Here is a 12,843-nt window from a genome sequence, read left to right as displayed (position 1 = left end):
TATTAATATAAAACTTAATTTCCTGGAATACTGAAAAGCAAATTTATGTATGAAAACATGTAATTTGTTCATAAATGTATGGAAAAACTGCAGACTGATGCATTTTCCATTACAATTCTTATATGAGACCCGAAGTGTTTTACCACTTTTCCGATATATTTTTATTGTTCTGCTCCTGTCAGTTTTTAGGATCAAGTTTGCAATACATGGACGTGGAGAGGGACTTTCAACTTCTTTTAGAGCACTTAGTTGTAAATTTTGAGTTTCTTCCCCCGTGGTTCTTTTCAGGTTACTATTTGCACTGTATATGCAAAGTGTTAAATTTTTTTTCTTATGTGCCCCTCCTGGAACTTTTGTTTTAAAGGATTTTTTTTTTTTTCTGTTGGATATGTGAGTTTCCTGTGAGCATTTTTTCTCAAACACACTTTATTTGCTTCATTAGTTTTTGGGATGTGTGTGTGTGCGTGTGTGTGTGTGTGTGTGTGTGTGTGTGTGTGTTTCTTTTGAGATGGAGTCTCCTTCTCTCACCCAGGCCGGAGTGAAGTGGCACGATCTTGGCCCGCTGCAACCGCTGCCTCCCAGCTTTAAGCGATTCCCTTGCCTCAGCCTTCCGAGGAGCTGGTATTGTAGGCACACGCCACAATGTCCAGCTAATTTTTGTATTTTTAGTCAAGACTGGGTTTCACCCTGTTTTTCAGGCTGGCCTTGCACTCCTGACCTCAAGCGATCCAAACGCATTGGCCTCCCAAAATGCTGGGCTTCCAGGGGCGAGCCATCGTGCCCAGCCTCAGTTGTTCGTTTATGTATGTTAAGGCCTCTTCTATGTTCTTCCTGTACACATATTTTAGAATTACTAAAATCACATATTTTGTTTACTTACTCATTTTAAAATTAATGTTCCCGTTTGCTGAATACAGTATTGTGAATAGGTTAAACCTTGTATAGTATTGTCATTTTGTCTTTCATAAATTATTCAAGAACTCTGATACCTTTTTTCCCACCTGAGGAGAACATGCAGATAGTTAAAAAAAAAATTGTCTGAGTGGGTAGGTATTTAAATATAATTTGAAAGAACAGTGAAGTTCACAAATACAATTTCACATTTGTATTTTGCATCATTTTGAACATTTTATTTGCTGACACATGAAATTCTGAATTCGCCTTCACGTTACATATACGCTTTGAATCAATGTGAAGAATGAAATGAATCCAACACCAAGAATTACTTCAGGAATTAAGTAGAAAGCGGTTGTTATGTAGAAAAACTGTATTTATTGGAGGTATATTCAGAGATATTTGAGAAGGCTGAAAGTATATTCAGAGATATTTGAGAAGGCTGAAGCCAAAATTTTTGTTTTTCTTTTCCTCTGGTGTTTTATCATAGCCTGCCAAGACTGTAGTATCACTAGTTAGAGTCACTAGGCTACCAAAGTCTCAGGGCGGCAGTAATTATTATTAGGGAAGTAATCTAGGAACATAGATGGGGGAAGATAATTCTAGGCAGAGATAATAACCATTGAAATAATTCTGAGACTAGAACGAAGCAAGGAGTCATACTCCCATCATGTGGCAAGACAAGAATGAAGGAAAATGCTTGAGTGAGATCAAAGACCTATCCTTTTGGTTTTACTCTGAGTGTAATTCTGGCTACTGGGAGAACAAACTGTAAGCTGCAAGTGAGTAAGTGAGTATCAGAATCAAGCAGAGAGACCAAACAAATGATGACGCTTCAACAAACGGAATGGCAGAGGAGACGATACACTCACTCCTTTCATGTGACTGTATAAGTTGTGCTTGCCTAAAGTTACTTGGTTGAGGGCATAAGGAATATTCAGGTAACGATCCTGAGTATGTAGGCTGTTTTTGTTTAGAGCTTTCCTCTAAATTCCCTCTACTATTTGATTTCACTCTTTTCACCAGAGTTCCCATTATTTATGCCTCAGTGTTACATGGAACTCATGAAATATATGCCATGTAAAATGTTTTACTGTCCATCAAGTAATATGGAATTTACATGTCATAGAAAAGTATAACTTACACTTTGAAGTTCATATCTTATAATTTAATGTATGTATAAACCATGTAATCTATATGATGGATTTAAAAATATAAGTATTCGTAAACATATACAATACATGTATCTGTATTTATATATGTATTTGCATAGAGATGAAATTTATGCATTGTTTATATTTTAATACACGTAGAGTATATGTCTATATGTATTTCTTTTTTAAAAATACTTTAAGCTCTGGGGTACACGTGCAGAATGTGCAGTTCTGTTACCTAGGTATACACGTGCTATGGTGGTTTGCTGCACCCATCAACCGTCACATACATTAGGTATTTCTCCTAATGCTATCCCTCCACTAGCCCTCCACCAACCGACAGGCCCCAGTGTGTGATGTTGCCCTGCCTGTATCCATGTGTTTTCATTGTTCACACCCAACTTAAGAGCGAGAACATGCAGTGTTTTCCTTTTTGTTCTGGTGTTATTTTGCTGAGAATGATGCTTTCCAGCATCACCCATGTCCCTGCAAAGGACAGAAACACATCGTTTGTATGGTTATGCTTACTATTCCATGGTGTGTATGTGCCTCATTGTCTTTTTCCAGGGTATCACTGGTAGGCATGTGAGTTGGTTCCATGTCTTTGCTATTGTGAACAATGCCTCGGTAAACGTAAGTGCGAATGTGACTTTACAAGAGAATGATTTATGTGTTCAGGGCATAATAGAGAACACCAGTACAATGCACTGTAGGGTAGAAATGTGACGGGTTAATTTGCTCCATAAGGATTTATTTTATTTTATATTTTATTGGATGACGACGAGGATGACGATGATGGTGATGGAGTTTTTATCATCCTGGCTGGAGTACAGTAGTGCAATCTCAGTCAGTACAATCTCTACCCCCCGCCAGATACAAGTGATTTTCTGGCCTGAGCCTCCCAAGTAGCTTGGACGTTTTATGTAAGTGTTAGCAGAACAAGCAAGAAACAATTCATAACAAGTAATGTGGCAGGTCACTTTGAACAAAGAATGTTATTTTTTTAGATGACACATTCTTTCATATAACTTGGGACACTGAAACCAATAAATGAATGATGTGAATACAAAGATGAAAAGGGCTATAAATTGTAAGACAGAGCTGGGCTACATTATCCTACAGAGTGTGTGGTGGGTTAATTTATTCTGAGGTGTTATTTTTAATCCTGGAAAACTTTTCACAGAATTTGAATAATGGAATTCGTGTTTGATCCCTTAATGCACGTGCTCAGTAAACATCTCCAGTTTTGCATTGTAAAAGTCACGGTCATTTCATGAAAAAAAAAAAAGAAGAATTACTAGAAAGCTGTCAGCCTCTGTAAGGGAATCTCACTTGAGTTTTCAACAGAGTGTGTAACAAAATTTTATCTTTTTGGCTTATTTATGATTACCTAAATATAGACTTTTTTTTTTTTTTTTTTTTTTTTTTTTTTTTTTTTAACCATTTACAGCAAACTGACGGAAGCAGATCGGCCTGCCAAGCTTAACATTGGTGGCCTCCATTTAGAAACCAATGAAAAGACGCCTAAAGCAATATTTGGGAAATATGTTCCCATATTGGCAGGCAACTGTTATACATATGTTTGTTTATGTGTGTGTGTGTGTGTGTGTGTGTATGTGTATGTGTGTTGTATGTATGTATGTGTGTGTGTATATATATGTGTGTATGTATGTATACGTGTGTATATATGCATATACATACACATTAATATGTCGGTGCTATTTATCTCTACTTTTCCAAAGTAAATGTATAGTTAATATGTTTACTGGAGACATAAGTTGAAATAGTTATTTGTTATTAAACTGTAATTTTCAAGTTTATATTTCATATTGGGAAAATTCTCATGGCAGCAGGTGAAGGGTCTGTGGTAAAGGTCACCTGTTGCTGAGAAAGGAAAATGAGCAAAAGTAAGTGTGTTGTGGAGGTGGAGAACAAATTGGAATAAAATAGGCTGACGATTGAGATGACATAGTAGTAAGAATCACAGTAATGATGTGAAATGCAATTTCGTTTTTGGTTTCTTAGTACTCCGTTGAGTCCATTATATAAATGTAAGATATTTTCACATAATTTAGTTCTTCTGTGAAATGAAGGGGAAATCAGCAAGCTCAAATGCTTTGCATGTATTTTGAGAACGCTGCAGATGCTAAAAATGCTGTCGAGGATATGAATGGAGATGTAACCGTCCCTTATTCTTAATCTCCAAACTGCTTTTCACTTAACAGCATTTCAGGATCTTTTTGGTATTACTAAACTTTTGAAGGTGGCGTAATGTCATGTGATCTGAAATGCTTTAGATATCCTCTTCTTTTTGCCTGAGGAAGTGCAAGTGTAGTTGGAAGGATATTGGAATAAACGTTACGTAAATGAACGTATGGCAGTCCTGTTTGTATGTTAGTATTCCAATACAAGTGTAAATAGATCTTCAAAGCTTTCAAGCAGCATTAAAACTTAGAAGGAACTCTCACAGAAAGGAGAGAAATCAGTCAGTATTTCCTAAAAGCTATTAATGGATTTAGTTCCAATTCATGGAAATACATCTATAGCATAGACAAGCTATGGATAGACAGCTAGACAAACTTACAAGGTGGAAAATGTCTACAGAGAGACACCAAGACAGACTCACAAGAAGAAAAGATTCTTTCACATTTTCTGAAAATACATTCTTGAGAAAGTATATTTCAACCAGATTTTTACATTTAAGGAAGTGTTAAGTACTTGAAAGTAGAAACGAACATGAGAAGATTGAAATTGGGTAACAGAATGACTAACTGGCATTTTTGCCCCATCCTTGCTCTTTCTCTCCTACAAATATTGTTATCCTGTTAACGCAGTGATTTGTTGTAACATGAATACCTAATGACTCCTTTTTCCCAGTGTGTTTGAGGACTTATTTTGATCCAACCAATGGTCTCTGTCTTATTGAATCTTAAATTCTGGGGATTGTGTGTTTATCGCAGCTTTAAAGAGTTGTGTCCTTCTATTACGTACGGAATTCCTTTATATTACCATGAAAATCATTGCATTCTGGACACTTTCAAGTTGTTCTGTTTTACTGCATCACCCCAATCTCCTGTTAGTTCCCGTTACTCTTTATGCTATCACCAACGTGCTTTGCTGGACTTCTTGAGAGTTAATCTTCCCAGCGTGTGTCTCACAAATAGCCATTTATGCTTCAAAAACAGCTTACATTTTACATGTTTTTCTTCACTGTAAATTGTGGGTATTTTGTCCTCACTGCACCATGTATTAATGTGTTGATCGTTAAATTGACTTAAGTACATATTTAAGTTTTCCTTGTTGCTTTTATTTCTCTTACGTCTAGCACACTTCCTGGTACATAGCAGAAAGTCCATTTTTTGTTCACAGTTATACTTTTATATTTTAAGTTTTAGTAGAAACTGAAAGTTGCTTGGTCTTGTAGGTATGGAAAAAATCTTATGTATAGTAATCTGAGAAAAATAATAACTAACTGGTTACTAACAATTAAAAATGAACTTTGACTTAAGAATTAATGTCTGCCTTCAGCTCGTTGGTAGAACAGGCCTTGTGGAGCCATGGGATTATCCAAAGCCGGGAGAAATGTTTTAGTTGTCACGGAAGTCTAGGAATTTAGGGAAAGAAGGACAGAGTCATACAAGAAATCATTGTAAAAAGTGGTTTTAGACAAGAAAAATATTGTGTTTCAGAATCTGTGTTCTTTACATAATATGAAATCATTTTAACATTCAATGTCCCATGTCATGTGGATGAGAGAATTACGGAGGTCCTTCACGCAGAGAGCCAGGCTCCTCCCAGAGAACGACCATGTGTCACCAAGAGATGAGGGTTACACGCAACAAAGGATAGGCAAAGGAAAAATGGAAAAATTGTTGACTTTTGTTGTGGTGATGAAATTCACAAAACAAAATTAAACATTTTAAGGTAAATAGTTAAGTGGCGCTTAATACAACCTGTGTTGTGCAACAACCACCTCCATCTAGTTCCAGAACATTTTCATCACTCCAAACTACAACCCCACTACCCGTTAAGCAGTTCCTTTCGTTCTCTCCCTTCCCTCAGCCCCTAACAAAGAGCAATCTGTTTTCTGCCTCTGAAGGTACCTGTTCCGGGTATTTCATGTTGGTGGGCTCAAACAATACAGGACTTTTTATAACTGTCTCCTTTCCTTTGCACGATGCCCTGAAGGATCGTTTACATTGTAGCACTTCTTTCCTTACACAAGCTGCTGACCCATTATTTTATTTGGGTTGTTTCCACCACTGTATTTCTACATACCTATTTGTCTGGGCACCCTTATTCATTTCTCAGTATGTGAGAATGGAATTGCTTGGTCCTGTGATAATTGTGTTTATTTTCTTGGGGAACCACCACATTTCTTCATAGTAGCTGCATCATTTTCCATTCCAGCTAGCATTGTGTCCGGGTTCCAAATTATCTACGTCCTCTCAAACACTTGATATTTCCTGCTTTTTAAAATGTATTCCCATTCCAGTGTGTGTGAAGTATGCTATCTCATTTTGGTTTTGAAATGCATTTTCTGAATAACTAATTATGATGATTTCTTCCATGTGCCTTTTGAGCATTTGCATATAGTATTTGGAGAAACAACTATTCGTGTGTTTGGTCCTTTATTGTGTTTAAGTTGTAAGTTAGTTATGTTTGGGATACGAGAAGTTGATAATTTAGAATTTGTTGCTTTAACTTACGGAAGCAGAATTCATACGAGTTCCTGAGACACCAGGGATGATGGTCCACCACCTAGAGGTTATGGATACCATGATTATGGTTATTCTAGTCGGGATGAACATTCCTCTGGAGGATATAGGTACTATAATAGTTTCCGGTTCTGTCAAATGGTTTTCTGAAGATGTTCCTGCTGACCGTAGCAAACCTGTCGTAAATGTAGTGACCGTGACGGCAACGTTGGGGGACGTGGTAGAGATCATTCTGACCATCCAAGAGGAATTTCTTACGTATCAGAGTTATGGTAAGTGTCCAGGTTTGATTTGTACATTATAGTATTATATTTAATAGACCAGGTCATTGCTTTAATAAAAATTTAAGGAAAATCGTAAAGAAAAAAATGCACAAAATGCACTCGCATTGGTGTTAGCTACGTACATTTTCGCCTCCTCACCTAAAGAAGCATCTTGGAGAAAAGCTTAACCCAGCTAAAGATGTAAACATCAACAACATCGTCCATATTCTGGGTCATCAAGTGACAGACAGTCCAGGCATGGATCCTCAGGCAATCTTATATTCCACAAATCCACCACCTTTCCCCTCACTTCTGCATGTTTGTGTTTTGCCTTAGTCACCTACGCCAGAAAAAAAAAAAAAAAAAAAAAAAAAGGGCGTATCCTGAATGTCTTCTCATATGCCTCTGAAACCTTTCCCATAAGGCTTCCATATACCTTATGTGCTCATTTCTTCTCACGTTGGTGTGTGAGAAGTCCTGAGAGGCTGATTGTCCCAGAAAAAGATTATGCATTCGCCTTTAAAGAAAAATAAGCTGTGAATTCGACACGAAAGATAACGTTAACATTTCCATTATCCTGTGCTATCTTAATGTGACTGATGATACCCAAAATGAAGGATTTTGCAGGTACCTTACCCCAGCAAACTGGGCCCTGGATATCTCAGTGTCCATCACCCAATGTCATTGAACTATCTCTGCTTCCATAGGATGAAGTAAGCTGTCAACTTAACTGTCTTCTGTTTCTTGTACCTCCCCAACTCTGTGCTATAGAAAGAATCCCAAAACATTTCACACCAATTCACTCTACAAATTCAGAGGCCCAGCTCCCACACAGACTGGTCATTTTCATGAAGAGAATCAAACATATAGATTGATCAATTCATTATGACAGCGGAATCCAGGGGATCAACCGACACACACACACAGACACACAGACACACACACACACACACACACACACACACACACACAGAGCCACACATCCTTAATACTGTTTACTTTTTATTCCATACAATTCAATTCCCCCACCCCGCTTCCTGTCTTCATTTGCTGTGACTGGATCTGCTTGTCCTTTAGTTCCTGTGCACAAGACCATGCTGAGTGCTGACATCCTGCATACTGTAGTAAGTTTTCAGGAGTTCTGCCGTGTTAGGTGAACACAGCACCTGTGTCCGATGCTCCATCATATTCAACCCAACATCTGCGCGTTCCCTAGAGAAACACAAACACATGTCAAATTGCATCTCCTCTGAGCCACCATTTAAAATGTTTTAATTTTACGGCCTGCTGAGAAAAGACTACCCCTTCCCCTTTTGTGATCTCTTCAACTTCCTCCTGCCGTGCATGTGTTACAAACTATTCTCTGCAATACCTGCCCCATTTCCAGTATTCTCTGTGACAGGAGTCAGCTAACAAGACGCGTTGTACACTAAAAGCACACGGAAATCCGATGGGGTAATAGCTTAAGGAAATCCATCGATCTAAACAGTCCTTTGTGGTCTGTGGCAAGGAGGACAACCAGGCACATTCCGGGAGCCCAAGCTTTAGGGGTTGGTAAGATGACTCCCCGTCGGGTTGACGGCCATGGAACCAAGTGCCACAGATTGAAGGTAATAACTCGGCTTTACTTCTCAGTGAGTGTGGACACGCACTATGCTTCCCCGGGCTTAAGACTCCACAGTTATAACCTGCTTTGCAGTGCAGTGTCTCATGTGCCTTTTTCAGCCCAATGCCATGAATGTCCTGGATTCTGTCATGCTGTGTCTTCCTCTCAAGGAATTTCCACATGGATAAGACGGACCCCCAGGTTCTACATTTCTGAAATGAGCCTCCAGGCTCCCTGAATAGAGAGGTGTGTCAACACCCTTATCCCGGGTATCAGACAGCTCCAGTTCCAACTGTACGCCTCACCTGAAATCTCTGTTTCCTCTTCAGGTGGCTTCATCCTCCTGTAGTATTGCAGGGGATTGCGCCACAGGTCCTTACATAGGATCTGTCAGGGGAATCAACCGGAAAAGGCCTCATGAGAGCTCAGACTGGTGACCCAAGCAGCTGGGAACACACCGGGGTCATTCCTCATGTTTCCCAGCAAGGACCCACCTCAGCAATCCTATTGGATCCTGCGAAGTTGTGGTCAGAAAACCAGTTGAAGAAGTTAAGACCGCTGTTGTTGTGTCTGCGGCGATAGGCCTCAACTTCATAATCCTGACACCACTGAATTGGAGTGGAATGAGAAGCCCTGTATTCTACAGACAGAGGATGTTTTGGTAAGGGGGCTGGAACACGTTGGCACTGATCCACCCACCTTCCTCCTTCCACTACCCATCCTGGGAGCCACCTGTCACCTGTGACGTTCACGAGATATTCCTTGGTAATCACTTTATTCTGGAAGTAGGGGTTACTCCGAAAGAACAACATGATCTGGCAGAGATGAACGGGATGCTTCGCTTCTTTCACCTGTCCGGACAAGGTGGAGAAAGCTTAAACACCTTTTTGGCTGAGGTGCCCACTGTTGCCTGCAGGAATAAATTATGTCCCTTGCCCTCCCCCACTCAACCCTCCAGCCTTAGTCTTCCCGGCCTCACCTCCAAGTTGATCATGTAGCTCAGCATGTCTTCATCTTGGTCAGTGAGCAGGGCCGACATCTGAGGGTGGTTTGCAATCTGATTGAGGTCAAAGAGCCTTGAGATGCAACGGAAAGAAAAGCTAGAAGCAACGGGGAAGGCCTAAGAGCACCCAGAGGGGCGGCTAGGGGATTTTTTCAGATCTGCATCCATGAATGACCTCCCTTTCTCCTCTCCCTCCCCCTGAATTCAGACCTCTCGGGGTTCACCGAGGGTGTATCATTGTGAGGCTGACCGCACTGACACGGGGAGGGGCGATATGCAGAGAACTGCCGGTGTCTGAGGCCTGGCAGAATCTGCTCATACCCGAAGAAGCCCAGTCCCAGATCGGACTGGCAAGGCGGAGCAGTCACAGTCCCTTAACAATAGCTTGATTCACAGCAACACGTGTTCTGCTGAGAACTCGCTTCTGCTCTTCAGAAAGATGCCCCAAACGTCTGCTGCTTGGCACCATGAAGCGTTTCTCTCACGCACGCAGGAAAATAGTACCCGTGTCTGCTCTGGCTTTCTTCAGCCACATTTGTCTGTGGACACTCACCCGTGTTCCCCAAATGGTCACATCGACGCCGAGCCGCCCGTAAGTTCCTTACACTTCCCAAGAGCACCTCTCAACTGGAAAAGCAGAAGAAACACTGCAAAGGATACAACATTGGCCCAGAAGCCAGGCATGCTCTGGATGATGGCGCCTCTGCGGTCCAGGTGGGGCTTGCGCCTCCGCTCCATCTTTTCCCTCTGCTGAGAAAAGGCCTTCCTGGCTCGGGCATTAACCGGCTCCAGCTCCACCTGAACGGCCAGCAGCTCCTCCAGTGCAGACTCTGGGCTCATGGGCCCAGGGCCAGGCTGTGCCCGCTGGACCTGCTCCTGCCGCTTCTCGTCGGCTTCCTGGTGGGCCACCACCTCCACCTCCGCCATTATGTCATCCGCTCCCAGCACCGCCTCCTCCCCCAAAGCTACCTGCTCGCTCTGCGCCCCGGCCTCCCCCTCCTGTAGAGACTCCATCCTGAAGACGGTGCCCCCCTTCGGACTCCCACTGACCACCGCCTGTGCTGCCGGACCCTCACCGCAGGAACCCTGCCGCTGCCCTTCACCGCAGCCGGTGGGACGGCGGGCCCTCAGGGCGCATGCGCCGGGCTAGCAGGCGCCCCCTAAGGGACTGCGCGCAAAGGGCGCAGGGAGCCGCGGGAAGACATGGAGACCAAAGGGCACCAGGAGCCCCTCCAAGACCGCGGTTCTCCCCTGGCGGCCAGTCAGTGCGAGGGCGGTGGGCGTCTCCCCGGGCAGCAGCAACCTAGGCTGGCCTGCAGTCCCAACCTCCCGAGCTATGCCTCCTCTGAGAAGCCCTCGGGGCTTGCGCCAGGTAGCGCTGCATCCAGGCACACGCGGGCTGCGTGGCCTTTGGAATCTTGGGCATGGAAGCCCTGTGCCCTCACTGACATCCTGAGTGTGGCAAGCCATTGACCCACACGGCACGTATGAAACATCTCACTTCACTGGGCAGGCCAGGTAGATGGAATGGAATACTGCAGATCCAGAGGAGAAGTCTCTCTGGCTGCTGGGGCGAGGGCAGCCGAGGCGGCCTGGGGAAAGTGGGTCTGGGCGGGCGCGTGGGAGGAAAGTCTCTTGGTTAGGCTGAGGTGGAATTCGTCTGCTCCAGAGGCCAGAAGGCCGGCACGCCCTCTGGCAGGTCTATGACAATACAGACTCCGCGTAGCAGGCTTCCTCCCGGAGGGTGCTGTACGGAAAGGAGCATTCCAAAGGGGCTCCCGTCCTATGCCCTAGACGTACCGGAGGCCAGCCTCCAGGGCTGGCCATGGACAGCCAGCGTGCACACCGTTGTGCACTGCCTTGCCGACCCAGAGGCTCCCATAGCGCTGAAGCGCCTGTCTCCCCGCTGCTGGCGCTGGACCCAAAGGGGTGTAGGCCCTGAGCATACATAACCTCCTTTGCACCCAAGCCATTCCCATAGGGAGCGCCAGGCACGACCCTGCAGCCCCTTCTACCTACAGGGCTTCCCTCAGGTGGACAGGCCCACCCGTCAGGAAGCCCAGGACAAGAGGACACCACACACCTGGACGTCAGCAGAGCGTGTCCAACATCCAGCACACAAGGGCCTCCTGCGGCTCCTGAACCCTGAGGAAGCAGCCGCCTTATATCACCCCGCCCCCCGCCCTCGGCCGCAACCACTTCCTCTGTCTCCTTTCCCTAGTTAGTGCAGGTTTCTTGGCCTGGCTCTCCCCACCCCAAAAACCACCACAGTTGTGAGGTTGCCTCCTCGACAGACAGCGACAGAGAAGCAACAAGCGAGGGCGACAGGCCAGATGCTCCAGATTCTCTGTGCTCTTGAAAATTGCAGGGTGTCACGAGACTTGCTCAACGAGTCGTCTGGAGGCTCCTTGACCAGAGGTAAATTGTTTGGCACGCTCAGTTGTTGTCCTGGGTCAGAAACCATGGTGAAGTCCTGCTTTGCTGCACGATGGATGTGCAGGTCAGGCTGGGGAGCCTGGGTCTGCGGGAGGGGTCCAGTGTCTGAGTCCGTTTGAGGCCTCCCTGGGGCCCGCGGTGTCTCAGTGGCAGAGCTGGGAATGGGAAACTCATGCTTCACTCCAGCTAGCAGGCCACCTCAGTCCAGCTAGATGAAATGGTCGCTTCGAGTCCATCCCGTTTCTCCTTGTTGGCCAGGCAGGTGGAGGAACTCAGTCATCCCCAGTTACTGGCGGCTGAATGAAGATTTCCTTTTGTCACAACTTTAACTTCCACAGTGAAAGTCATCCTGAAGGACTATTGCTTTGGCATCCTTGGTAAGGAGTGCCTCCCAGCATAGTAGGGGAGCTGGTGTGTGGGAGGGTCTGTGTGGCATGAAACTTCCTGGCTCCTCTCCCCCCAGGGAACGGGGTGTCTCATTGCACTTCAGTCCGGTGGTTCCGGGATCATAAAGGTCGAGCCTCCAGCAGCAGGCAGAACATTGCCTACCTGAGCTTGTTTAGCTGGTTGGCTGAACATGACTGCCACGGTTTTGGCAGGATTGCTGAGGCGGGGTCCGTGGGGAGGCATCATGGGAAACGACCTCACTGATCATTCCTTGGCCTTTGGGGAATTGGCTTTGAACTGTGATCTGACCTATCATGGACCCCCTTCTGCAGTTCCCCATATCATCAGTCACGACCTATGGCTCAGTCCCTTGCAGTTCTAT

General features: G+C 44.3%; 1 protein-coding gene across 1 annotated transcript; it reads right to left on the bottom strand.

The window, feature by feature from the left end:
- Positions 1-8,011: 8,011 nt before the first annotated feature.
- Positions 8,012-10,791, bottom strand: TSPY4 (testis-specific Y-encoded protein 4). Its single transcript, NM_001419216.1, is given in 6 exon segments — positions 8,012-8,241; positions 8,941-9,022; positions 9,130-9,275; positions 9,375-9,486; positions 9,615-9,692; positions 10,299-10,791. Coding segments are annotated over 6 exon segments (795 nt in total). The 5' UTR covers positions 10,653-10,791; the 3' UTR covers positions 8,012-8,218.
- Between the last annotated feature and the right edge of the window lie 2,052 nt (positions 10,792-12,843).

Source organism: Macaca mulatta, chromosome Y (assembly GCF_049350105.2).
Source record: "Macaca mulatta isolate MMU2019108-1 chromosome Y, T2T-MMU8v2.0, whole genome shotgun sequence".
Taxonomy (NCBI): Eukaryota; Metazoa; Chordata; class Mammalia; order Primates; family Cercopithecidae; genus Macaca; species Macaca mulatta.
Note: the sequence above shows the minus strand (reverse complement) of the source record. Positions and strands in the feature narration are given on the sequence as shown.